The 27,765-nt window shown below is 36.5% G+C and overlaps 1 protein-coding gene across 1 annotated transcript in view; it reads right to left on the bottom strand.

The window, feature by feature from the left end:
• LOC148947222 (intraflagellar transport protein 172 homolog) overlaps positions 1-27,765 on the bottom strand; it is a 214,545-nt gene that overhangs the window by 39,109 nt on the left and 147,671 nt on the right. The window contains exons 19-21 of the mRNA XM_089096541.1: positions 22,984-23,100; positions 20,849-21,097; positions 16,008-16,142 (exon numbers count right to left, since the gene is read on the bottom strand). Coding sequence (XP_088952667.1) covers positions 16,008-16,142; positions 20,849-21,097; positions 22,984-23,100 — 501 coding nt within the window. The remainder of the gene's footprint in view (positions 1-16,007; positions 16,143-20,848; positions 21,098-22,983; positions 23,101-27,765) is intronic.

Here is a 27,765-nt window from a genome sequence, read left to right as displayed (position 1 = left end):
ATAAAAACCTTACATGCCCCCAGGGCATAAAAACCCTTGCCCTGAGGGTTGGGGGGAGTGTCCTTCTCAAAAACATATTTTCTATCTGGAAATCAACTACGCTGAACAAAATGACTATCTCAAAATTTTGATTAGTGCCCTTTGAATTTCCAATAGAATGAGCCTGTTTTGAAGTTTCTGCGACAACGCCTTCTATAAAAACCTTATATGCCACTAGGGCGTAACTTAAAACCCTTACCCTGAGGGTTGTGGGAGAGTGTCCTCCTTAAAAACATATTGTCTATCTGGAAATCAACTACGCTGAACAAAATGGCTATCTCAAAATTTTGATTGGATGTGTTTGGGGGAGATGATGGGCTTGCGGGGCTAGTTGCCCTTAAATCACTTTCGACTATTAAAAAGGGCACTAGTCCTTTGAATTTCCGATTGAATGAACCCCTTTTGAAGTTTCTACGACAACACCTTCTATAAAAACCTTATATGCCCCCAGGGCATAAAACCCTTGCCCTGGGGGTTGGGGGAGTATCCTCCTGAAAAACATATTTCATATGTGGAACTCAACTACGCTGAACAAAATGGCTATCTCAAAATTTTGATTAGTGCCCTTTGAATTTCCAATAGAATGAACCTGTTTTGAAGTTTCTGCGACAACACCTTCTATAAAAACCTTATATGCCACTAGGGCGTAACTTAAAACCCTTGCCCTGAGGGTTGTGGGAGAGTGTCCTCCTTAAAATCATATTGTCTATCTGGAAATCAACTACGCCTAACAAAATGGCTATCTCAATATTTTCAATATTTCGACTATTAAAAAGGGCACTAGTCCTTTGAATTTCGGATCGAATGATCCCCTGTTGAGGTTTCTACGACAACACCTTCTATAAAAACCTTATATGCCCCCAGGGCATAACTTAAAACCCTTGCCCTGAGAGTTGTGGGGGAGTTTCCTCCTCAAAATCATATTTTCTATCTGGAAATCAACTACGCTGAACAAAATGGCTATCTCAAAATTTTGATTGAATGTGTTTGGGGGAATGATGGGCGTGGGGGGGGGCTAGTTGCCCTCTAATCAATTTCGATTATTAAAAAGGGCACTAGCCCTTTGAATTTCCAATCGAATGAGCCTTTGTTGAAGTTTCTGCGACACCGCCTTCTATAAAACCTTATACACCCAGAGGTCATAACTTAAAACTCTTGCCCTGAGGGTTGTGGGGGATTGCCTTGCTCAAAAACATATTTTCTATGTGGAAATCAACTACGCTGAACAAAATGTCTAACTCAAAATTTTAATTGGATGTGTTCTGGGGAATGATGGGCGTAGGAAGGGGGTAGTTGCCCTCCAATCACTTTCGACTATTAAAAAGGGCACTAGCCCTTTGAATTTCCAATTGAATGAGCCTGTTTGGAAGTTTCTACGACAATACCTTCTATAAAAACCTTATATAACCCCAGGGCATAACTTAAAACCCTTGCCATGGGGGTTGGGGGGAGTGTCCTCCTCAAAAACATATTTTCTATCGGGAAATAAACTATGCTGAACAAAAGGGCTATCTCAAAATTTTGATTAGATGTGTTCTGGCGAATGGTGGACGAGAAAGGAGGGGGCTAGTTGGCCTCCAATCACTTTTGACAATTAAAAAGGGCACTAGATCTTTGAATTTCCAATCGAATGAGCCTGTTTTGAAGTTTTTACGACAACGCCTTCTATAAAAACCTTATATGCCCCCAGGGCATAACTTGAAACCCTTGCCCTGAGGGTTGTGGGGGAGTTTCCTCCACAAAAACATATATTCTATCTGGAAATCAACTACGCTGAACAAAATGGCTATCTCAAAATTTTGATTGGATGTGTTTGGGGGGATGATAGGCGTGGGGGGGGGGCTAGTTGCTCTTCATTCACTTTCAACTATTAAAAAGGGCACTAGAACTCTCAATTTCCAATCGAATGGGCTCCTTTTGAAGTTTCTATGACAACCCCTTCCATATGAAGTGCCCTGCTCCAAAGGAAAAATTAATAAATAGTATATTATGCCAACATCGTTTTTATATGCCATCAGGGTATAACTTAAAACCCTTGCCCTGGGGGTTGGGGGGAGTTTCCTTCTCAAAAATATATTTTCAATCTGGATATCAACTATGCTGAACAAAATGGCTATGTCAAAATTTTGATTGAATCTGTTTGTGGGAAAGATGGGCGTGGGTGGGCTAGTTGCCCTCCAATAACTTTCGACTATCAAAAAGGGCACTAGCTCTTTGAATTTCCAATAGAATGAGCCTGTTTTGAAGTTTCTACGACAACGCCTTCTATAAAAACCTTATATGCCCCTAGGTTATAACTTAAAACCCTTGCCCTTAGGGTTTTGGGGGAGTGTCCTCCTTAAAAACATATTGTCTATCTGGAAATCAACTACGCTGAACAAAATGGCTATCTCAAAATTTTGATTGAATGTGTTTGGGGGGATGATGGGCGTAGGAGGGGGCTTGTTGCCCTCGAATCACTTTCGACTATTAAAAAGGGCAATTGTCCTTTGAATTTCCGATCGAATGATCCCCTTTTGAAGTTTCTACGACAACGCCTTCTATAAAAACATTATATGCCCCCGGGGCATAACTTAAAACCCTTGCTCTGAGTGTTGTGGGGGAGTGTTCTCTTCAAAAACACATTTTCTATCTGGAATTCAACTACGCTGAACAAAATAGCTATCTCAAAATTTCGATTGGATGTGTTTTGGGGAATGATTGGCGTGAGGGGGGCTACTTGTCCTCCAATCAATTTTGAATATTAAAAAGGGCACTAGAACAGATCAAATAATCTACCAAGCATCAAACTACCACAAATTAGCATCGATAAATTAATGAAACCCAAAACGAACAGAAATTACAATAAATAACCGAACCAAAATCAAGATAAGTTGAAATTAGCATAAGTAGGGCTCAAAATTCCTATACCTTCCCCAAGGCCGGGAAAATTTTTTCGCTTTACTAAAAAAATACAAATGAATGTGCAGTGTCAGTTTAATATACATATGCTGAAATTTATTCCTCAAAGTGTTAATGATCTTTGATTTATTAAAGTTATAAAAGTGAAAACATTTAAATTTATTTTGTTCAATAAAGTGCAAACTATGCACTACTAGTTCAAAACAGTAGTAGCAATTACAGCAGGAGCAGCAGTATTAATAGCAGTAGTAGCAGGTACATTTTGCCTTTTGGTCAACTGAACATCCCATCCATGATGCCCCTGTAGTTTGATCTTGATATGATAAGCCGTTCCAAAAATATTGCTGATACGCCCTATCAGCCCGTATCAGTAGTAGTGATAGTAGTGGTAGTAGTAATAGTACTTGTGGTAGCAGTAGTTGCAGCAATAGTAGCGTGCAAATATTGCCTTTTCGGTCAATTGAGCATCTCCCTTATCATTCCACAAAAATTCCAAATTAATATACTCAGTCATTCCTGAGTTACACCCTTTTGACCACCCATTTACACATAACATATTATGATTTATTTCCACACTCCCGTCAACATTCCCTGAAAGACTTATCTTAATGTCCTTCGTATTTTTGGAAAGTAGAAGTGAAACATGGATACTTTTTCAATAACATATTCTATATGTAAACAATGGACAAATTGCATAACTTGGAGCCCTTGCGCTGAGGCCTCGGAAGGGGGGGGGGGTTGACATCCTGAAACGCATAATTACTGAAACTTTCAACAATGCTGAAAAAATTAATGTCTCGAAACTTTGTTTGGATGTCTGTTACTGAAAATTATGGTTGTGGGAGGGGGGTGGTTTTCTTAAATCACTCTGACTCTTAAAAAGGGCACTATAACTTCCAATTTAAAATCAAATGAGACCCATTTGAATTTAATACAACAACCAATTCCGTAAAAACCTTATATGGCCCCAGGGCATAACTTAAAACTCTTGTCCCAGGGCTCTGGGGGGTTTTACCAGCCATGGAGACATTGTTATATGTTCTTTGAACTATTTTGAATAAAATTTGCATTGCACAATTTTAATCAGGTACATTTAATAAAAAAAGAGGGGTAGTTGATGGGGGGGGGGAGGTGACCTCCATTCCTATCGACCCTTGAAAGGGAACTAAAACTTCCAATTTCAACCAAATGAGTCTCATCTAAAGTTTACACAACCATCCCTTCCATAAGTACCTTTACTGTCCCAGGGGCATAAATTACAACCCTTGCCCTCAGGATCTCTTGGCTTGTATGAATCTGAAAAAGCCTTGTTATATGCTCTTTGGACTATTATGAATAAAAGGAATGTCTCAAAATTTCTAATGCATGCATCTCGAGAAAACACGGCGCGTTTGTGTTGGTAGGTGGGGGGGTGTAGCTGTGCTCTGATCATTTGACTCTTAAAAAGGGCATAGAGCTTCTGATTACCAATCCAATGAGTCCCCTCCAAAGTATATACGACCACCCTTTTGATAGTAATCTTTTAAACCCCCAGGGCATAACTTACAACCCTTACCCTGAGAGCTTAGGGAGGGGGGTTGTCTTTCTCACAGACATAATTTCCGAACCCTTCAATTACGATGAGCAAAATTGTTTATCTCCAAATTTTGATTGAAGCTGCTAAGGGAAATGAGTGTGGAGAGGGGGGGGTTGCTCTCAAATTACTTTGACTCTTAAAAAGGACACTAAAGCTTCCAATTTAAAATCAAATTAGCCCCATCTGAATGTTATACGACCGCCCATTCCATAAAAACCTTATATGCCCTCATGGCATAACTTAGATCCCTGTCCTCAGGGTGCTCGGGGGTTTTGACTTTGACTCTTAAAAAGGACACTAAAGCTTCCAAGTTAAAATCAAATTAGCCCTATCTGAATCTTATACGACCGCCCATTCCATAAAAACCTTATATGCCCTCATGGCATAACTTAGATCCCTGTCCTCAGGGTGCTGGGGGGTTTTGTCAACCCTAGAGGCATTATTATATGTTTTTTGGACTGTTTTGAACCATATCGCTATCTAATAATTTCAATCAGCTGCATTTGGTGAAATGCAGCTGGGAGGGGGGGCTAAATGCCTTCCATCACTTTTGACGCCTAAAAAAGAACCAGAACTCCCAATTTTCAACCAAATGAGCCTATTCTAAAGTTAAACGATCATCCCTTCCATAAAAACCTTAAATACCCCGTGGCATAACTTACAACCATCGCCCCCAGGCTCTGCTGGTTTGTATCAACCCCAAAAGCCTTATTATATGATCTTTGGACTATTTTGAATAAAATGATTGACTCAACATTTTTTATTCGATGTATTTTGGGAAAACACGACGTGTTGGTGGAGGGGGATAGCTGCCCTCAGATCACTTTGGCTCTTAAAAAGGATACTAAAAATACAGATTACCAATCCAATAAGTCCCCTCCAAAGTATACACGTCCACACTCTCAATATATACCCTATATGCCCGGGGGCATAATTTACAACCCTTGCCCTGAGAGCTATGGGACGGGGGTGTTTTCCTCAAAGACATAATTTCCAGACTCTTCAACTACAATAAAAAAAATTGCTATCTCCAAATTTGGTTGGATGTCTTTTGGGAAATGATGAGAGAAGGGGGGGAGGGGGCTGATTGACGTCAAATCACTTTTTACTCTTAAAAAGGGAACTATAACTTCCAATTTCAAATCAAGTGAGCCCCATCTGGAGTTTATACGACAATTAGTGCAATAAGAACCTTATATACCCCAGGACAAGTCTTACAACCCAATCATCCCACGGGCACTGCGGGTCTGTGTCAACCCTAGAGGCACTGTTATATGTTCTTTTGGCTATTTTGAGCAAAATTGTTGTCTCAAAATTTTAGTCAGATTTGTTTGGGGTGGTGGGGGTAGTTGGGGGGGAGCTAGCTGCCCACCATCACTTTTGATTCTTAAAAGGGAACTAGAACTTCCAATTTTCAACCAATTTTCAACCAATTTTCAATTCAACGCTTCGCTCTTTACGCTAAAGTTTTTATTGTTTAAAAAAAGAGTTGTGAGAAAGTCAAACTTTAGCGTAAAGAGCGAGGCGTTGAGGAGGGCACAGCCTTTTTCATATACGGAATAATTTCTGTTCGTTTTAAGTTTTAATGTCGCTCCTTACTTTCAGTTTAAAGAAATTTTTTTTATATTTAAAGGCTGCGAAAGCGGGGGGTTTGGGGGTGGTAGCCCCCCAATGTGCCTCCTAATCCCTGTACGTTTTAAGGTTCGACCTTGTAACTCAGCCTCTTTAACTCTTTAGAAAACGTAGTTTTTTTCAAATAATCCACTTCAAAAGCCTTGTTTTATGATCTTTGCACTATTTTGAATAAAATGATTGGCAAAAAATTTGTATTTATGTATTCCCGGAAAACAAAAATACGTGTTGGGGGGGGGGGGGGTATAGCTGCCCTCTGATCACTTTGAATCTTAAAAAGGGAACTAAAAATTCAGATTAACAATGCAATGAGTCTCCTCCAAAGTATATACGACCACCCTTTCTATAAGAACCTTTTATGCCCCAGGGGCATAACTTACAACCATTGCCCTAAGGGCTATGGGGACGGGGGTTTCTTTCTCAAATACATAATTTCTTGACCCTTCAACTACGTACAATAAACAAAATTGCTATCTCCCAATTTGGATTGGATTTCTTTGGGGAAATAATGAGCTGGGGCGCTGGTGGCTCTCAAATGACTTTTGGGTTTTAGAAAGGGCACTATAACTTCAAATTTCGAATCAAATGAGCCCCATCTGAAGTTTATATGACCACCCATTCCATAAAAACCTTATACGCCCCCAGGGCATGAGTTACATCCCTATCCCCAGGGTACTGGGTGGTTGTGTAAACCCTAGAGGCATCTTTATATGTTCTTTGGACTATTTAGAGGAAAATCGCTATCTCACAATTTTAGTCAGATTTGTTTGGTTAATAGGGGTAGTCAGGGGGGGTTATCTGCCCTCCATCACTATTGACTCTTAAAAGAAAACTAGAACTTCTAATTTTCAACCAACTGAGTCTCCTCTAAAGTTTATACAACCAACCCTTCCATAAAAACCTTGAATGCCCTTGGGGCATAAATTAGAATCCTTAGCTTGCCCTTAGGCTCTGTTTTTTTTTTCAACCCTAAAGCTTTGTTATATGATATTTAGACTATTTTGAATAAAATGGCTATCTCAAACTTTCTATTAAATGTATTTCGGGACAATACGACTTGTGTGTGTGTGTGTGGGGGGGGGGGGTAGCTGTCCTTCGATCACTTTGACTTTTAAAAAGGGCACTAGAGCTTCTGATTACCAATCCAATCAGCCCCTCTGAAGTTTACGTGACCACACTTTCTATAAAAACCTCATGTCCCATAGAGCATAATTTACAACCCTTGTCATGGGGGCTGGGTGGGATTTGTCATTCTCAAAGACATAATTACCGGACCTTTTTAAATACGCTGAACAAAATGGCTATCTCAAAATTTTGATCTGAAGTGTTTGGGTAAATTTTTGGTGTGGCAGGCCATTTGCCCTCCGATCACTTTTGAATAGTAAAAAGGGCACTAGTCCTTTCAATATCCAATCGAACGAGCCTTTTTTGAAGTTTCTACGACAACGCTTTCTATAAAAACCTTATTTGCCCCAAGGGCATAACTTACAACCCTTGTCATGATGGCTGCGGTGAGAGGGAACGGGAACAAAAAGGTTATATCAAAATTTTGATGAGAAGTGTTAGGAGAAATGGGGGGCCATTTGCCCTCCGATAACTTTTGACTATTAAAAAGGGCACTAGCCCTCTCAATTTCTCATCGAATGACCCTTTTTTAAGTTTCTAAGACAACGAAAAGACCTTATATGCCCCAGGTATAACTTACAACCCTTGCCCTGAGGACTGTTGGGGGGGGGCTGTCATCCACAAAGACATAATTTCTTGATCTTTCAACTACGCTGAACAAAATGGTTATTTAAAAATTTACATTGGATGTGTTTTGGGAAATAGTGGGCGTATGAAGGGAGTTAGTTGCCCTCCAATTACTTTTGACTATTAAAAAGGGCACTATTCCTTTCAATTTCCAATCGAATGAGCCCCTTTTGCAGTTTCTACGGTAACTCCTTCCATATGAAGTGCGCTGGTCTAATACAAACGACCCCCCCCCCCAAAAAAAAAAGAAAAAATAATACATTGTGCCAACACCGTTCTTTACTTTGGCAGTATAATTGCGCTGCCTGTGGTAGTAATGCAAAATATTAACCTAATGCCCTATCAAACAGATCGTGGTGACGATCTTTAAGTAAGGAGTGACACGGTTAAATAGTAACCGAAACTCTAGAAAACAGAATTTTGATATCAATAAATATATTAAAAGAATCGGCTTATTATACTGATTCCAAATAAATAAGATTCTCTAAGATTAGTGCTACCCATAAGAGGCTGCGAACCAGAGAAGACTTGCTTTATTTTCAAAAAAGGGGGAAATACCCTCTAAAAGTTAAGAATGTAATGAAAATCACGCCATTAAATTCAGCGTATCAGAGAACCAATTTGTTGAGATTTTAAGATCCTATCTGCAAAAATGTGAAGTTGGTATTTTTGTCTGAAGAAAGATCACTGATGCGTGAGCTTTCCGAGGGCGAACTTCCGTGAAATTTCTGGGGATGAACTTTGCAGAGGAAATTTTACACTCGGAAGATTTGACAGAAATCCTATAAGAAATTTTTTTTTTCTTATTTCTCTTTGTGCACTTAATCTTCCATGTGGATATCTGGGGGAATTTTCAGTGTGTTTCGATTTCCGGGAAATAGTTACCACGGAAGGGGGGATTTCCGGAGCAATTGGAAAAATTTAGTCTTTTTAAAATGAAAGTGTGCTAAGGAGAATTTTTCAGGTTGAATCTTCAGCAATAAATTTTACGGAGGGGGGGGGGATTTTCAGTGAGGATAGAATTTTTCAGAAGGAATTTTACGGTTGGGGGGGGGTATATCTTATGTGGTAGGTTCTTTCCAGGGAAATGTTTCCCGTAAGGAGAGGAATTTTCGAAGGAGGGTGAATCAGAGTTACCGGCATTATTTGAAAAACGATCAGAAATTAAATTAAAAGAAATAAGCTTTTTCAAGTGAAAGTAAGGAGCAACATTAAACGAACAGTACTAACAGTAATTATTCTTAATTTAGAATATTATGTTATTTAGAACAAACAGTAATTATTCAATATATGAAGGGGTTGCCCCCTTCCTCAATACCATACTCCTTGCACTAAAGCTTGAATATTTGCTCCCACTTTTTAAGAATGACTCCTAAAAGACAAGGGCCGTTTAATTTGAACACGGAGCTTTCTTACAAGTACTGAGAAAATTCTTTCACAAGAATCGTTTTCAATACTAAGTTAAAGGTAGTTTAGTGGACTAAAGCTCAATTTAACATATTTTGTCTTGGAAAATGGTCTTTCGCCAGTGGGTGGTACTTTATTTATCACTTGAATTATAATGATTTTTTTCTACTTTATTAAATAAGGTAATTTTCCGTAAGATCATCTCCTTGATATTCCAAAAAAAAACAAGCGGTTCTAGTAAGTTACGATTCTGATATTACCTTGTTTACAGCTTTCCTTGCGTTCCATCTATGTTATTCTTTTGATTTCATGAGCACTGAAATTAGCAACCTGAAATGGGCACTGAATTTCTTGCAAAGAAACTTCAAATAGACCAAAGAATAAGGAGAAGACTAGTAACCGTGGTCCCTAAGACCTGTAATAAGAGAAATACTTCCGTTATAGAGGTATTATGCTATGGAACTGTAACTGTTATGGAAATGTATGAACTTAAACGTGCTTCAATAAATTTACCATTACTACTGAAAACTTATCACAAGACTCACCTTAGTCACCTAAACAGGTGCACATGTTCCAGGTGCGCATAAACAGGTTAAAACAGGTGCGCATGTTCCTCTTGTATCCTATTCTGTGGAAAGGTTTTCTCTTTGCTCCCTAACATTAAGCTCCTATTTCCTATAAATCCTTTATTGCGGCCTCTTCCCAGCTCATTTGAGGACGTTTTACTTTTGTTTGCCCGTTGCGGGATTTGTTTGGCCCTTGCGGGATTTGTTTGGCCCTTCCGAGATCATCTTTCAGCCTAGAGACGCAATTTAACCATCTTTTGAGATGGTTAAATTGCGATCTAATTGAGAACAATCCACATTGTCATCAATTTTGCGTGAGCTGCTCTTTAAAGTGATTTATTTTTTTAGACTTTTAGAATGATGTCATTTATGGTTAAGTCCAACCATTTATCACGTCATTCTTGTTATATCATCTTGTATAAAAAGCTACAGTTTTGTCAAAAATTGTGATCTATTTTTATTGCTATTTTTAATGCCTTCCGGGATCATCTACCAGCTTGGAAACGCAATTTAACCATCTTAACGTATCTTTTCTGCTAAGAATTTATCGTAATGTCGTGTTTTTACTGCGCTAGAATTTCCTCAAGAGTGCCACTATTGGTACTCTTCCCAAGAGTGGAGTGCCACTCCTTATGGTCATTCTGAAACTCTGTTTGGAGCCACGGTTCTGATTAGATGAAGTAGTGAAACGTCAAACCAGAAGTTTCTGTGAGCCTGTGCAGATTTGTGCTCCACAGCAGAGATAGTGGAAAAAGCAACCGCCTCACAATGCCAGATAATCCCAGCCTGCTATGTCCAGTCTATCCTTGTCGGGGCATTTTAATGAGATTATTTTCTAAATTTATGGCCACTGACATTAGTTGTCTGGCAAAAAAAAATCAACCAATTCTACCGATAGTCTGGCAAGGGTGATGAGAGAAGAGACAAGGACATCATCGGGAAATTTTATTCGGTTTCCATACCTATTTCAATTATAGATTTGGTTAGTTTAAACTAAAAAAAAAAACTCAATAAAAAAAACACTGTTCCCCACCCGTCTCCTTTATTCAGAGTCTTACGAGTTTAATACTTTTTTTTACCATAGGCTTTGAGGGTCAACTTCAGCTAGCGAAAAGAAATATTTAAATGTTTAATACTTTATCAAAATGCGTCTTAAGTAGTATAAACATTGAAAATATATCAACTTGACTAAATATTTGTAATTTCTATGTTTTTGAATAAATAGCATTCAGTAAATATCGATTTAGATTTTAAAAATTCAACATGAACAAGAGACACAGAATATGTTGGCAGCAACATGACGCTTGTTTTATTTTCTAAGAGACCAAATTTCTAACTCAATATTGTTAATGCATAAACATTTTTACATTAGATTGCATTACATTATTGGTTCACACTTTTAAATTTTATATTAGAGGAAATAACTTGTAAAAAGAAAAACAAATCTCGCAAATTGTAATATGGTTTAAATAAAAGTCAATAAGTTATAGTTAAAGTTGGTAAATTCCGAAATATGTCTTTTGCGATTAAACTTCATTTCAAATTTTTATCAGTTTTCTATCGACTTATCACTTTCGTCCTGCTTCTAGTTCTAGTACTGAGCAGCTTATAGTTGGCTCCCGTCCAACAACAGGAGCAGATTTCTCTATTCGAGAAGGGCACTGGAAGACAATGTATTGTGGGCTTAAGTTTTCAAAATGAATTATGGCTGTACCACATCATAGTCATATCTATCAATGAAGAAAGCAAAATATTATGAATGACGTAGCAATTTTCTTGATTTTAGCATCACACTTGTATTTAAAAAGCAAAAAATTATAATTGCAAGAAATTACTTTAAAGAGTTTGCACCAACAGTAATTTGTGTCCCACTCTTCTCTACTAATGGCAAGTCTTCTTAAATTTTGTCAGGTTCCTCTCCCAGATAGAAAAACCGCTGTTCTAAGTTTTCATCTATTCTAGTTTAAAAAATTATGCCTTAAACCTTGACTCTGATTGGTCAGTCAAGAAATTTATGTTTGAAAGTTGAACTATGTTGAACTCGAGAAATTACGAACGGCGAACGTAATTGGCGCTGTAGTCGTGCGTAATTTTGATTTATCGACAAGTGTGACTATAATGTGGCACGGGCATTAATGTTTTTAAGAGAAAGTTCAGTAAACGTCTTTTGTCTTAATTTCTTTTCAATGTTTGTCGTAATTAATACTTTCATTTATCGTCATGATCACTTCTGCCTTTGACGCTTGTACAATATAAATATTATGCTTCCAAGCCTAATGGCAAATCAATTCTCATGTCTTAAGAATTAAATAAATATTCAGATTTAATTACCCAAAAATTCAAAAAGAAATTAAATGGATGTTTTAATTTGTCATTCTAGGCTTTGAATATTCTAACTCAAGCCGGTGATTCGGCATTAAACGAAAAGCAAGGGATTGTGGAAGATCTCGTTTCAAAGGGACGGGTTAAAGAAGCTCAAGATATGTTGGCACAAACAGGAGACCTAACAGGATATATTAGCCTGAGTAAAAAGTTAGGTAAGCTTTCAAAACTGTAAAAAGGTTCTAAGATTGCACTGGTAGTACATGACGTAAGAAACAGAAAACCAAGAATAAAAAAATGTAAAGGAAAAAGACAAACATAAACTAGGATGTTTTTTGTTCTAGGATAATTTTTGTTCTCCCATAAGATGGCTTATGGGAGGTCTTTACGAAAATATCTACTTTATTCTCGCTATTCATTGGCTGAAAATCCCAAACAGAAGGCATATAATAGAAGGCTTGTTTTTTCAGGCCGCCCACATCAACACGGAGTTTGACACGGGTCGTGCAGATTATCGTTTTGAGTGACGTTCACCCTTGAGTTCAGCCTTGCTATTTTGGTGCGTTACAATTTTTAAAAACCCGTGTCCAATACGCTTGGAATACGTACGATGATAACGCTTTAAAGTTTTGCTAGGTTGAACGCAGAAAACCTGAAAACGGTTTCTGTCGAACCCGCTTAAAACACGCTTCAAACCCAGTGCCTGAAAACATCCAACTGGCATATACTGTAATGATAAAAAAATGGGGTCGGCTATTAGATATTCCTTGAAGCGATTCGTAATGATGGCAATCCAGGTTTGAAGACAGCGTTGCCTGTTTATTGAACGATCAGTTTAGTCAAGTGATCGATTTATGTTTATTAAACAGTATTTATTAAACAATCGCAAGATTAAAACTGATATATAATTACAAAAAAAATTTGTAATTGTTTCATAAGTTATTTTTAATTCTCTTAAATTTCTTCCGTAAAAATTAATTTTTCAGACTAAGTTTGTGCCATTTATGGACACAACTTTGGAAGAAAAAGAAGACAGACTAGAACAAGCACAAAACTTGTCGGTCATCAAAAAACTCCTCAATTGGATATCTGTATCATTTATCTTTTGTCTGTGCTGAAAACCATCCTCACTTATCTTTGATCATTTTTCTTTATTTTCAATTTTTTTGTCCTTATGTTTCTTCATTTTTGTTTATTATTATTCCTTTTCTTACTTTATTTTATTTTTTCGTCCTTATGTTTCTTCATTTTCATTTTTGTTCATCAGCAAGAACGTAGCGTTTTGTTTTGAACTTGTGAAAAGAGAAAGACAATATTAAGTATTTTAAGTGCATTAATTTCAAGCACAAGCACAAGCTTGTGCTTGAAAGCACAAGCTTGATGTACGCCTACTCCTACCATAACTATCATATTTAAAAGCACAAGCTTGTTGTACGCCTACTCCTACCATAACTAGTAGTTCCACATTTCTATTATTAATATACGTTAACCAGGAATCATATTATTGATAAATATTGTTATTATTATTTTGGGCGGGTCGACCAAACTGAGTCAAGTCCCTGGCCACTAAGGCTCAATGCATCCATGCCAATATTGTTATCATTATATGCAAATATAAATAAGTAATTTCAGTTAAAAACGAAATGAAATTTAAATTTGAAAAAGGTTCAACAAAAGAGTTTTCTCGTGAAAAGGAAAGAGCAAATTTAAAACTCAAAAAGAGCAGAAATTAGGTTTTATAAGGCGTTAGACCTAAATCAATGAAAAGAAAAATAGAAAAGGAACAGTAATCACCACAAATAAGTGCAACGTTGCCAACTCCTAAGCTCTTCAAAAGGCTAAAGTCTCATTTGGGCTTTATGAAACAAAAATTCACTTTTTCGCTTTCCTCATTGTAAAAATAAAAATACAAACAATGATCAAACTTCCAGGAATTCTTTTTATATTAGCGTTTTTTATAAAAATTCAATACAGTTTTATTGGTCTAGCATGCAATAGACTTTCATCAATGTTTTTTTATTTTCAGTCAATTTCTTTCAGTTGTGTAGAAAGTTGTGAGATTGGCTAACTTCAACTTTCGTCTTAAGCTATTTATTTAGTTTTAGTGAAAGACAAATTATACTATAGCCTTTTTTAAAGGGAGGGGGGAGGGTCAAGTGTGGCAACGTCACATTCATGAGTGGCATTCCATTCCTTTTCAATGTTTAGAAAAATCATTAGCTGTGCAAAATTTTTAATTTCAGCAACCATATTACTCAAATTGCTTTAGGTTTGTATTAATTTTTTTCTTTTTTATTTCAACCTCTTGCAGCGTTAATAAATTATCCCAAGTTTTAACATTTTTTCAAGTTGCTGCTATAATTACTGTAGAAAAGGAGCATCTTTCTTTTTTATGGAAAAGTGCCTCTCGTATAGCTTTTTAAAAAATTTAATTTAAAAAAACTACCCCAAAGTGTTGTTAGATAATTAAAATGGATTGTTTTCTTTCTTTTTTCTTAGGGGAGGGGTAAGGGGATTGAATTTTTTCTGATTGGCACTTTTTTGTCATTAGTTTTGTCTACCTTCACGAAACGCCGTTTTGCACCAAAGCTTCAATAACGCTACCTATCTAGTTTTTCACCTTTTCTATTTTTATTTTTTTATTTTTTGTGCATAATTTTATTAAGAAGAGGTTAATTTGTAGAGGAGTCAAAGGAGCAGTGAATGAATTGAAATAGAGTGAAGGGACAATGAAGAAAATTTCTCTGAAGAAAATTTCAATTTTAAGAACTCTATACGTAATATTTTTTGAAAGTCCTTAGTTGTCTTTATCGTCTTATGGCAAGGTGTGTAAGTATATTTCCTTGCCTTCAAAACCGGCCGTGGTACCAGTTGGACAAGATAATGCATGAAAGATTTAACAAAGATGGCTCTGTCTCCGAATGAGTACTTTCAAGGATATAGATTATAAAGTTCGGAAATATGCCATGTTTTTTTTCCATTAAAATCGCCGTTTTACATCAACGTTGTAGTATCACCATCTTTAATCCGTTTCCCTCTAGAGTAGGAGGATCAATACTACTTTTTTGATAACAAATAATTGGAAACTACTGGAATTTTCAAAATGACCTTAAATAGGAATGAGAAGACCCGTGCCCAGGATCTTGTTTACAGGGAGGTGAGTCTAGCCTCCCTGGGAATGAACCTGCCCATGGTGACCACAGCCCTTCCATGTTTTACTTACAATGCTCTCAAAAATAGATGGTCCTATTCAAAACGTCAGTGGTTTAAGGAATATTCTGCATATTCTCGGCCCTATTTGCCCTATGTTTTAGAAATATAGTAGTTCTGTAACTTTCCTAAAAGAATTTGCTTCCTTAACCACCCATCCCCTTCCCCCGTTTAAACTTCAAATATTTAAGAATTGCAAGGGTGAAAATACAACACAGTAAGGTATGTGCGAATGTTTGTCTGGCGGGGGGGGGGGATACCAATAAATAATGGAGAATTGAATAAGAAATGCCTAGAAATTACAGACAATTTAGAATTTTAGGGTGGTCAAGCCCCCCTCCCCCCTGCCTTGGCCCTTGCATACATCCTGAGTAAAATCGCACAAATAAAACAAATTCCTATCTTTGGTGCATTTCGCCTCAAAAAGGTGCCTTCTTATGCATTTTTATTTTACGGCTGCAACCTCATATACATTTTATGCATCTTAAATTTATGACTGTACTCTTATATACCTGGTATCTGGCAACACTGGCTCGTACTAGCGTTCCAAAGTTGAATCAATTGTTTGGGAATCAATCATATCCGTGCCAATCCTGACATACCAACGTACATCAAAAGAGTGGCCCTTAACAGAATAGTAGGATATTGGAAGACATCAATGTCTATTTTGACAACATTTGGGCGGGAAAAAAAGAAAATGTCTTGAAGGGAATGGACCATCCCAAGGACTATAGTATCTGGAAAAAGAAAAATCTAGATGAGTCCTAAATAATAACTAAGTTCAGATCTTTTCTTACTGATATGAAATAATAGTCTTGCGAAGGAGGAATTATTAATTTTTCTCAAAAAGGATGAATGGCCTTAGAATTCAATGGATAAAATCTCACTGACTGATCTTTGGTTCTTACATGAGCTGAATACCGGCACATAAAATGAAACTTTATTCCAAATGAAATTAGAGAGTGATTCTATGGATTAAAACATTCTATGGTTATTATATATATGGGTGGGGGCAGTGAAGCTGTACCTCCTAATATTATTGCCGCTAAATTTAGACTATTTCCTCCCTCTATGCATTTTATACTTAGAAGCCGCGAATATAGCCAGTTAGTGTTTGCAGGTACTTTGCAGATTGAATTTTTAAACAAATATAAGCAAATCTTAATACATTGTGTTAGAGCATTTGATCAGTAATTCGTTAGGGCATCCATTTGAGAATTCATTTGGTCATTCGCTAGCGAATTCTTGAGTCAAAATATTCATTCTTAAAGCATTGAGAAAAAGTTGAAAGTTAGGTTGAGCTGGGCGTTCGAAGATTTTTGCAGCTAAAGATTTCTTGCGCAGCTTTCTTGCGCAGGAGGCACTCGCCTGATCGAGGTGGGTTCCGAGGATACGAAGCTTGTTGACTTTTTTATACCTTCGTTCTGAAGATGAAGTTAAGGTGTATGTGTGGTGCTTTCGGTCAGGAGATCATCAGTTTCTTTGTTTTCAACGCCTTGTAACTGAGCATCCAGGCATTGGACCACTTTCCAATTTCCAAACAATCTGTCTGTGGGGGCAGGGAGGCTTAGATCTTCATGTTTTGGAATTACTGTATGTGTCCTTTGTCATCGGCAAAATGATGCAGAAGGCTTTAGGCTTAGGAAGTTGTACTCTTTTTGTATTTTTTTTTTTTCAATTTCAGTATTATATTCAGGGCTCTTTTAAATGTAGAAGGGGGATTAATGGTAACATCTACTGCTGCTCTTTACATTTGTCTTTCGTTTAAATTTTGTGTAAAGATACTTCAAGAATTCTAATCACTTATGAAATGTAAACCCCTTCAAGAATTCTCAGGATATAGGGGCTACTCTGTGAAAATTCTAAAATGCATTTCTAGATAATATTTTTATGCTCTTCAAGGGAATGGGTCTATCGGACAAATCTAAATTTCAAAGAGTGTCCCTCTTCCACCTCTGCTCGTGTAAACATATAAATCTAGTCTTTTTGTGCTCAAATTATCACTTTAATGAGATGGGGGAGATGTCGTTCCCCCACACGCCATATTTAACTTTTAGTTTGAATACTGTAGCCTTTATACCTTCTGATGATGGGGATGAGCAGATAAATTCATATCCTTTACCATTAATCGAAAAAGCTTATTCAGAAAATTTGTGGCTAAAAAGCTGTCGTTTGAGGCTCCAGTGCCTCCCCCCTGCCCGTACAAAATAATTTAACCCTAATATAGGGTGTGTAACTTGGTAATTATTAATATGAATGAATAAAGTGACGAATGAATCAACTCATTAGAAGGAAGGTTGCAAATTCTCGTCTATAATAACAGTTTATCTTGTATACAAGTATTTGTCAGCTGTTTACAGTTATCCTATTTATCTTCAACTCTTTAACTTTGTACATTTTTAGCAACGGATAAGCAACTGCGTGTCAGTATAGTCTCTGAATCAAATGCCACACAAATACTTTTGTTGGTAGTTTTAAACTGATTGTCAATTTTGAATTTTCACTCAATGTAAATCTGAAACTATTAAGAACTAATTTGTTGCTCTGTGAAACAAAATAGTTTAAAATAGGCACTATTATTATGGCACCATCTCTTTCTGTAATGAAAAAAGACACTAGAGCTTTAAATTTCTGTTCAAATGAGCCGTCCTTCAAACAACAACGGCTGGCTCGTTACCACCCCCCTTCTGATGAAAAAAAGGGAAAAAATCGATAATCACAAATTCGTTTTTATCTCTCCAGAAATTAAAAACATTGTATATTTATGGATAGGGAATTGAAACTTCCGATCTATGGTTCTCAGACATGTTGAATCCGAGGGTGTAATTTTCACTAAAGTTGGTCATCTTACTTTTCAGGATTGTGGGGGGGGGGTTGTAGAACCATGAGAATGTTTTCATTCTAATTAATTTTCGAGGGTAACATTAAACTTTACAAGTTTTACATATTGTAAATCAGCATGAAAAGTGTGCTGTGATTGTGTTCATTTATGGATTGTTATCAAATTTCCTCTTTCAAAAATTTCTGTTACTATTCCTAAGGATCACTCTTTAATTACCACTCGTTGCTATAAATGGTTTCATAACGGGCCATTCATAATGAGATTTTAACTAATACTGAGATTTAGTAAGTGCTAATTTGAACCAATCAGAAAATCTTATAGAATTATTCTCTCAAGTGAAAATTTCTATGAAAAATCTAATGGGCTCAACTTAGCCGTAGGTAAATCCCGATATTAGTAAAATATCATTATAAATTGGACTTAAATGAAACCTCTCGTAAAGAGACAGGATACGTGATAGCTTCTCAAACGACTCTTTATTACGAGAAAGTCCCGCTAGATAACAGGTTTGCTTTTAGCCAGTGAAAATATAATGTCCACAAAAATCCATTAAAAAATAATTAAGGCTGCTAATTCCTGGTTTAGGGTCGTAAGAACCCTGATGAATGAATGATTTTATTCAGTGATTAAACCCGTACAGAGTATTTCACTGTCTAATCTACAAAATATAGCATAAAATTTCAAAAACTGAGAATCACAAGCAAAATACTAAACACCACACAGAAATAAGGAAAACTAAAAACAATAAATTGACAACAATTATTAGCACTTAATATTAAAAAAAAAAAAAAAAAAAAAAATCTACAATATCTAGTCTCTTTGTTCGGTTCAAGTATTCCAAAACGGCATACCGAGCCTCTTTGATGAACCAGATAACATTAATATTAAAATTATTAGAGTAAGAAAAACCTTGTAACTTACATTGAATTTCAGTTCTTTCATTTTCAAAAAGTTTACACTCGAACAGATAATGAAATAAAGTCTCCTCGTCACCACAATCACAATTGGAACAATCTTTTTTATTAATTCTACATAAAAATGAATTTAATTTACAGTAACCAGTTACAATTTGTGTCAGTTTATAATTAGGAGTAATTTTTGTGACTTGAAGAAGGTCAATATGATCAGCAAAAAACTGAAGAGTCCAGGGCTTAACAGCTTGGTAAAATACTTCATACCATTTCATATATAGGTTTTTACGTAAGGTTTTCAGGATTTCATTTAAATTATTAGAAGTAGAAGGGGAATTACCAAATAGAGAATTTACTTGCAAGTCCGTATAATGTGAATGGTCATTTAAATTATAATTATTCAAGCTACTGAGGGGTGGCCAGTAATCAGGCCTTCCTCTTTTAGATATCTGGTGAGAGATATCTCTTTGGCTCTAAAATCGATAGGAAGGCATCCCGCTAAAGCCGTTATTGTCTCAGTTTTAGCGGATAAAAAAGCTTTGGAAATCAAAACCATGGAAATTCTTTGGACAGATACTAACTTTTTTACAAGTTTTTTTTTATTCAGCGCTGACAGCCATACGGGTATTGCATATAAAATGGTGAATTAAAATAGCAGCTTTGTATAATTTTCTTTGGGCACATAGCTTAAGACCCCGAGTGGTTTTGATACCATATGATAATTGTGCTGTATATCGCTTTGGCTAAATTAGTCTTGCTTCCAACATGATCCGTTCATAGTAATTTTCTCTCAAGAATTAACCACCAGTACCTCACTCTATCAAGAATTAAACCCAAGTAGATTATTATTATTATATGGCTTAAAAACCGAAGATTAATATGTGGGATTTCTCTTTTCTTTATATAGATAACAGTATTGTATTTATTAACATCAAATTTTAATTTATTTTCGTCTGCCCAATTTTATAATAGTGTAAATATCTTTTTTGCAGTATGATTCAGGAAATTGACATCATTAGAAGATATTGTTATACAAATATCATCAGCATACGCTTGTATTGTACAGCCTGTCGGTAGCTATGAACGACGCAAATCGTCCACATTAATAGACCATAAGAGCGAAGAGAGTATGCTTCCTTGTGGGCAAGATTTTGAAGGATACGAGTTATATTATCAGATTTATAACCATAAGAAACTGATCGGTCTGATAGATAACTTTTAATCAACATAACTAGAGGAGTAGGGCAACCTAAATCTAATAACTTTTTTAAAATCCCGGGGTGCCATGCATTGTCGAAGGCACCTTTGATATCAAAGAGAAGACAAAGTGTAAATTCTTCAACTTATTATTTTCTTCCACTGTTGTGACGAGTATATCTAGAGCATCTATTGTTGATTTACAATTCACACATCCTAACTGTTTGTTCGAAATAAAGTCATTATTAAGACTTAACTAATTAAAAAAACATTATGAGACTCCTTCGAAAATACTGAATACAACGGGTGTAAAGATGAGAGGTGATGAATACTCAGGTAAACTGTCACTGAATCTCTCTCGTTTAGTACTAACTATGATTTTAGAGTTTCTCCAATCCCCTGGAAAATACTTTATATTCAAACATGCATTATATTTTAAGTAAAGTGGGAGCCAAGACACGAGAATTTTTTTTAATAACTATATTGACGATACCATCTAGGCCAGGAGCTTTCAATGTTTTAAGAGAATTAATAGCATCTTGTAATGAATCAATTGAAATTGGTGACAGTTTATCTTGGTTATTATCAAATACATATTCAACTTGACCTTGAATCTGGCGGTGATAAGAAGTTTCCGTTGAGCAGTCATCGGGGGTAAACCATTTGTCAAAAGATACCTCACTAGCTTTCTGGTATGATTCGGCCAACACGCCATTATCTTTTACAACATGGATAGGAGATGCTATAGAGGGGCGGTAAGAGCATATTTTATGTATTGTCTTCCAGAGATCTAAGCTGCCTTTATTTGAACAAAAATTCTTCCAGTTTTGTATTTTTAATTTCATTTGAATACAGTCTTTTTTTTCCTTTTCATAGAATGTTTATTTTCATCAGTTGAGTGAATTTTAATTTTTTTAAATGCTCTTCTGTAATTACGCCTTAACTTAGTTAATTTTGGGGTCCACCATCTTGCATACTTGTAGGGAGTGATGTTTTTTTCTTAGGTATTGCAATTTTAATTCCGATTTGTATTATATTTGTAAGGCTTTCAACACAATTGTCAATCTCTTGTTTATTTTCCAAAGGCATGGCAAAAATGTCGTCGATATTATCTAAAATATGTTTGCTAAATACATTCCAATTTACATTCTTGTAATTGAAACGTGGATCAGTCAAATTTATAAAAGAGGAGTCTTGAGTGGTACACCATAACTTAAAAGAAATATAGCCGTGATCTGAAAGACTGGGGCAAGTTAATACTTTCCAATCATAAATATCACGGGATAAACGATTTCCGACGGCGGTTATATCCTGGCTCGTGGTATTAGATCTTGTATATGTTGCTACTGATGGATCATTTACAACAACTAATGGCAAACATGCGAAAAACAATTCCATCTCAGCCCCTATCCCGTCAGTAATATTGCTAGAAAGCCAAATAGGGCTTCTGGCATTAAAATCCCCACCTAAAATTAATGAAGACCTATTTTCTGATGGCTCAATTGAATACAGAGTTATGGAGGCATTTTATATGATGGAGGACAATAAGCTGACACAGCTGCAAAGGCCTTTTTATTAACATAAATAAAAACTACAACACATTCATTTGTTGAAACATCGCAATGTAAATCTGCTTTCAGCGTATTTTTAACAAAGATTGCTGCGCTATAAAAATTTTTCGAAGGCTCAAATTTAGAAAAACATCGGTAATTTGGTGGTACCGAGGAGACTTTTAAATTTTTATTCACGTATGGCTCTTGAACTAAAATAACATCTGGTTTAATCATCTCAATATTTTTATACAATTCTAATAAAGCTACATACGAGTGTTGTAAATTAATCTGAAGAAATGATAAATTATTTACTTGTGATGCGCTATGCATTTAAGTTGTGTAGTCCATATTTTTTTTTTTTAATTGATCAGTTATTTCTCGAGCGATTTCACAGTTTTTATAGTCGTACGATGGATGTGGTTCACTTTTGACCTGTCGTTTATAGCATGAGCGACAACACGGACGGCTAGTGAAAGATTTAGTACAGTCATTGTAATTATGGGCGCCCATGCACCAAGAGCACTTTAAATCACCCCTGCACTCGGATTTCTTGTGTCCAAAAGGGCAACAATTGGTGCATCGTATAAGGTTGATATAGTCCTCGCAGTATAGGCGTAAAAATCCAAAATTGAGGCCTCCTCTTTTTAAAATTTCTGCTCTGATCTTTGGGCTCATTTCTAATATTACGCTGCAGCTTTTTCCACAGTGGTAACCACCTCTAAGGTTTCTCCAGTAGTAACAAGATTTATAAGATCTGAATTACTGTGTCCTATAAACTCTTTGCACTCTGATTTACTTTTAAATGAAGGAGTACCACTCACAAGCATTTTTGGCAGACGTTTTTTCACTTCCCTCGGAGTATATTTTAGTGCTGCTGAATTTTCATTGAAAACACAATGAGCATTGTTCAAATCTTGTTTTGAAGTAAGTTCAACACTAATTTTACCTTCTCAGCCTCGTATGATTTTTTTAGCTGAGAATTTGCTAATATCTCTTCTAATTATTTTGCTAATATCTTGCACAATTTTTGCTGGGGGGTCCCTCCTTTTCTTTGTATGATGAATAACTTCGTTACTATTTGGCTCAAGAATGATACTAAAGGTTTCAGGACCTTTCACAACGCTAGAGTATGAGTATGGTCTACGATTCACAGAGGAAGGTGGAGCCACTGTGTCTTTCTTTCCAATTTTTGCTGTAATTTAATTATATTTTGGAGATTAACATTCTCGTTGCGCAGGAGATTTGGGTTTTCTTCTAATAGCTGATGATATATGAACTGAACTCGCTCACAAATTTCAAATGCAGAGTCCCTACCTCCTGGAATTTTTTTAACCTTGCTGAAAATTCCTTTTAGGACACTAATTAGCGTAGCAATACTTGTTTCATTTTCTACACCTAACTGCACAGGGGTCTCATCAATAGTTGGACTATCTGATATATTTTCCATCATTAAAAACACTAGTAAAATCCATGCATGGCTATGTATATCCGAAACACGAGACCCGAATACAATTTACATCCTTTTCACCAGATGTTTACAGAACGGGTATCTGAACTAGACTCTGAAGAACCCTGATCTAAAATCAAACACAAAAGCAGAGATAAGAAAGCTTCAGCTTTTTTCCCAAAAGACGTGTCTATCAGCCAATCACATTAATAGTTAAAATACTTACTGCGTTTTTGCAGATATATTTTACGTATTTACAAATTAATTGTAGAATTAAACTCCATAATTAAGCAAGTTCTTATTTACGTCAAGCGTAAATTTGTATTTGAGTACATTGTACTTTTTTTTATTTATCTTTAATTTTTATTTTTGTTTTCAAAAATTGGCCGTATTGTATATTTTACGTCAAATTCAGAACTTCCACTCAAAATGGAAGCATTAAATCTGGCTTGAAATATATAGTACGGCAAATCGTGAAAAATCTTGTAAGAGTGGACCATTTCCCCAGATTTTCGCAATATGCCCGAGTTTTCCAAAGATAATTGGGCTCCCTGAAATATCTCCAAAAATTGGTTTTAACAAAAACGATTAATTTGTATTTTGTGTTAACATTCATGTCAGGGTCGTATCCAGCATTTTTTTTATGGGGGGGGTTACGAAAGAATTTTTTCGGGGGAGGGGGGTACGAGAAACTTAAAAACGCATCAAGTGTTTATTCATATTCATTTTTGCCACGTTTTTACGAGTTGCACAAACATTTAAGGGGAGGGGGGTAATCTATTATATACACGAATTTTCATTTCTGAGAAGATTTCGCGACCCTAATTTTCATTTGGGGAAGTTTGGATAAACCCTTGAATACTGTGGGGATAGTGGAAGCAGTGCCAAAACTTTTCTAAATTTGGCTCTTAGATTTATGCTTACTTTCTACCAGAGAGAGAGAGAGAGAGAGAATATTCATTTAAAAACAAATAGACTACAAAATAAATTACTAATAACGAATATGACTTTTTACAGCAAAAAAAAAACTGTAAAAAAGGACACCAATAGATTCCTAAAAATAGAAAAGAGACTCACCCCTTGGAACCCCGTTCTATACAACAAAAACAAATAGTGTTAAAAAAAGAAAAGCATTTCTCGAAAAATAAACAAATATTAATAATTTAATGTTTAAGATTTTTTTTTGTTGTTCTATTCAACAAAAACAAATAGCATTAAAAAAAGAAAAGCATTTCTCGAAAAACACAATTATTAATAATTTTAAGATTGACCTATGTGGCGACTTTTTTCAGTGCCGTGTTTGCTAACAATCGTGACGTAGTATCGGCTTTCAAACGATTTGTGAGAAAGATATTCGATGTAATTTTGTGGAAATTTCAGATTATGCTGCGTAGGGTGGTATCCAGTTTTTCAAAGGGGAGGAGCTTAAAAAAGATTTTTCGGGAAGAGGGGGGGGGGCTGTACAAAAAAAACCGGATCAAAATTTTGTTTATATTCATTTTTGTTACGTTTTGACGAGTCGGACAAACATTTCGGGGGGGGGGGGGGGGGGGGCAAAACCCTAACCCCCCAGGAAATGACCTTAATGCTATGGATAAAAGGTGTCCTTGTGGCTTACGCTGGTTGAAAAAGAGTATTCATTTTAGGAATTTAATCGTTTTAGGAATTTTAATTTAATTTAATCCGTCCACAAGCGAACACTTAATTTAATAATTATTTGATTCTTTACCTGTTCAACATTTCAATGTTTAAGTATAATTCATGTAAATGATTATATGTTAATTAAAATGGACGATTAACTAATCGATTGGTAGCTCCGTATTGGCGTCTTTTATCTTATTACAATTCATCGAAATGACCCTCGGATCAAATTAACTTCCCATCAATGACCGTTGGAACGCTCATCGACAATCCAAACGGAAATATTTATGGTTGCTCATTGAAATGTAGAAGGTATCAAAACTATATTTGACTAGTCTCCATATTTGATGAACTTTGTTAAACTATCTATCGTGTGCATTAATGAGACAAATCTCAACCACAAAATACAGAGAAGTGAGGTTGCTATACAGGGGTATACGTTTCTCAGGCGAGACTGAGTACGTACCGACGGTGAAAAATACAGAAGAGGAGGTGTCTTCGCTTAAATACACAGCCATATGCCATAATTACGTCTGAATCTCCCAAACTCAGGAGGCGTAGAATCTCTGTGGGCTAGGGTGACCCTTACAAACAAGTCTGTAATCATTGCAACTATAATAATCCTCCAACCTGCCATATTACTAGCTAGCTCGAAACCTCCCTTTATTAAATCTGGGTGAACCTACTAATTCTGTCATCATCCTCCATAGAAACTTCAACGTCCGTCATGGTGTATGGCTTCGTGTAAGAAATACTGATGGAATCAGACCTATGTAATCTTTCTCTTTAAAGTGGGCTTGAACAACTCGTCGAATTTGGTACATACCGTGGCCTAGACGGATCATCTCGTCTTGACCTCATCTTTACGGATCACCTAGACTCTTTTAAGCTTGATAAGTGTGCCTTAATAATTGACCACAATGTTTTCATTGCGCGTGCAAATCTTTATATTCCTCCCCCAATAAAGCACGAGCGAAAAATCTAGTAATATAAAAGACGAGAATGGGACGGCTTAAGAAATACACTTTCTTCCCAGTAATGTAGAGCTTCCCTCCTTGAAGAGATTTAGAAAGCTGCAGAAGACTAAAGGGCCATTGTCACCTCTTGTATGCTATATCCCATCAAAGTGGATCCAGGTACACAGCACGGACCAACCTTATTTCAATGTCCATTGCAAAAAGGCTATCTGAGCAAAAAAAATAATGAGATCAAAAAGTGATTGGCTACTCTCAAAAGGTGACAAGGGCAGACTTGATTTCATTTAAACACGTAAAGACGCATTTCGCACTGTTGGGCAATCCCGGTTTCAGTACGGGGAGAAATTCGCTACCAAGCTTCAAATTGCTTTTACTAAGAACTGGTTAAAAATTGTCAAAGAGGTCTTACCGTTGCCTATGAGAATGTCAATTTCTTGCCTAAAAATCAATGTCAGGACTATAATGCAAGATCCAAAGGCAAAGACCGAAGTTCTTGCTAACGCGTACCAAATTCTCAAATCTGGCCGACGCCGAGAAAGAAGTTACCAGTTCCCCTGATCAAACTGATTCTATCCTTGGTCGTGTGAACAATTCCACTCCTAAAGTCCATCGCATTCAACAGCATCTTGATGTAGCCAAGCCTAGTGGTTCTGAAAACTAATCTAACGTTGCCTTGAAGTCTTGCAGTTCCAAAGGAACTGCAAGGTTGTCACCGCTTTCTTCGCTGTATTTCAACTCCGAAACATTTCCGCACACATGAAGATCCACCCATGTTGTTTCTATACCCAAACCAGATGGCTATCAAACAAGCATGGGCTCATATAGGCCTATTATCCTCCTCTCCTGCATTAGGAGAGTTTATAAAAGTACTTCCAATCATACACTTTATCGATACCAAGAGTTGACCTCATATATGACCTTTTAGTCGACCCCCTATATGGATTTTATCCGAAACTTTCAATGCTAGACTGCCTTGTGGCCCACTACTGGGAGTGGTTCAAACTTCTAGGAAAAAGATACGTCATTCGACTATTTTCATTCGATGTCACTTAAGCTTTTGACAGAGCTCGGAATTGTGACTCATTAAAAAAACTTTACATGATGGTTTCTGCGGACGTCTATTAAAAACGATCGAAAGATTTTCTAATGATTGTTCACTGCAGGTTGTCCTTGACGGGATCACGTCCAGCTAATATCCAATAAAAGCAGGCGTACTCTAGTGTCCTGGGGCCTACGTTTCTTTTCTCCACATAAATGACATAGGAGACAACTTTGCAAGCCCTCTGCATCACATGACCGTGGCACACGTAGTCATCCCCATATTCAAAGGCTCAACCCATGTATCACAGCCCCTACAGACGGATTTGAAAATTAAAAAGTGTTCCTCTGCATAGGTGGTTAATTTCAGTACATCGAAAGGAAAAGAGCCGCTGATCTCCCGATTAAGTGTCACGCATACATTCCAACTTCGTCTATAGAAATGAAGCTATAAAGAGAGTCGACCAGATTGAACCACCTTGAGCTGGTGCAAGAAAACTGAGGATCACTCTTCACCTCAAAAATCTTCTACGGCCCAGTTTGATCATCCCACTATTCAAGCCTTGCATTAGACCCATTGTCGAGCACGGAAGACTACTGTGTGTTGGCATCAGCAGTACTCATCTTGATGCATATAGACCCATCAATATGAACGAATACCATGTTTATTCGCTTAAAAAGAATGTAAACCGGGTCATCGCAAACATAGTATACATATACAAATATAACAAACATAACATATACAAACATAATA

Source organism: Artemia sp. Qi Xiang Cuo, chromosome 11 (genome assembly GCF_049724085.1).
Source record: "Artemia sp. Qi Xiang Cuo chromosome 11, ASM4972408v1, whole genome shotgun sequence".
In the NCBI taxonomy this organism is placed as follows: Eukaryota; Metazoa; Arthropoda; class Branchiopoda; order Anostraca; family Artemiidae; genus Artemia; species Artemia sp. Qi Xiang Cuo.
The sequence above is the reverse complement of the archived record's forward strand: the minus strand, read 5'-3'. Positions and strand labels throughout refer to the sequence as shown.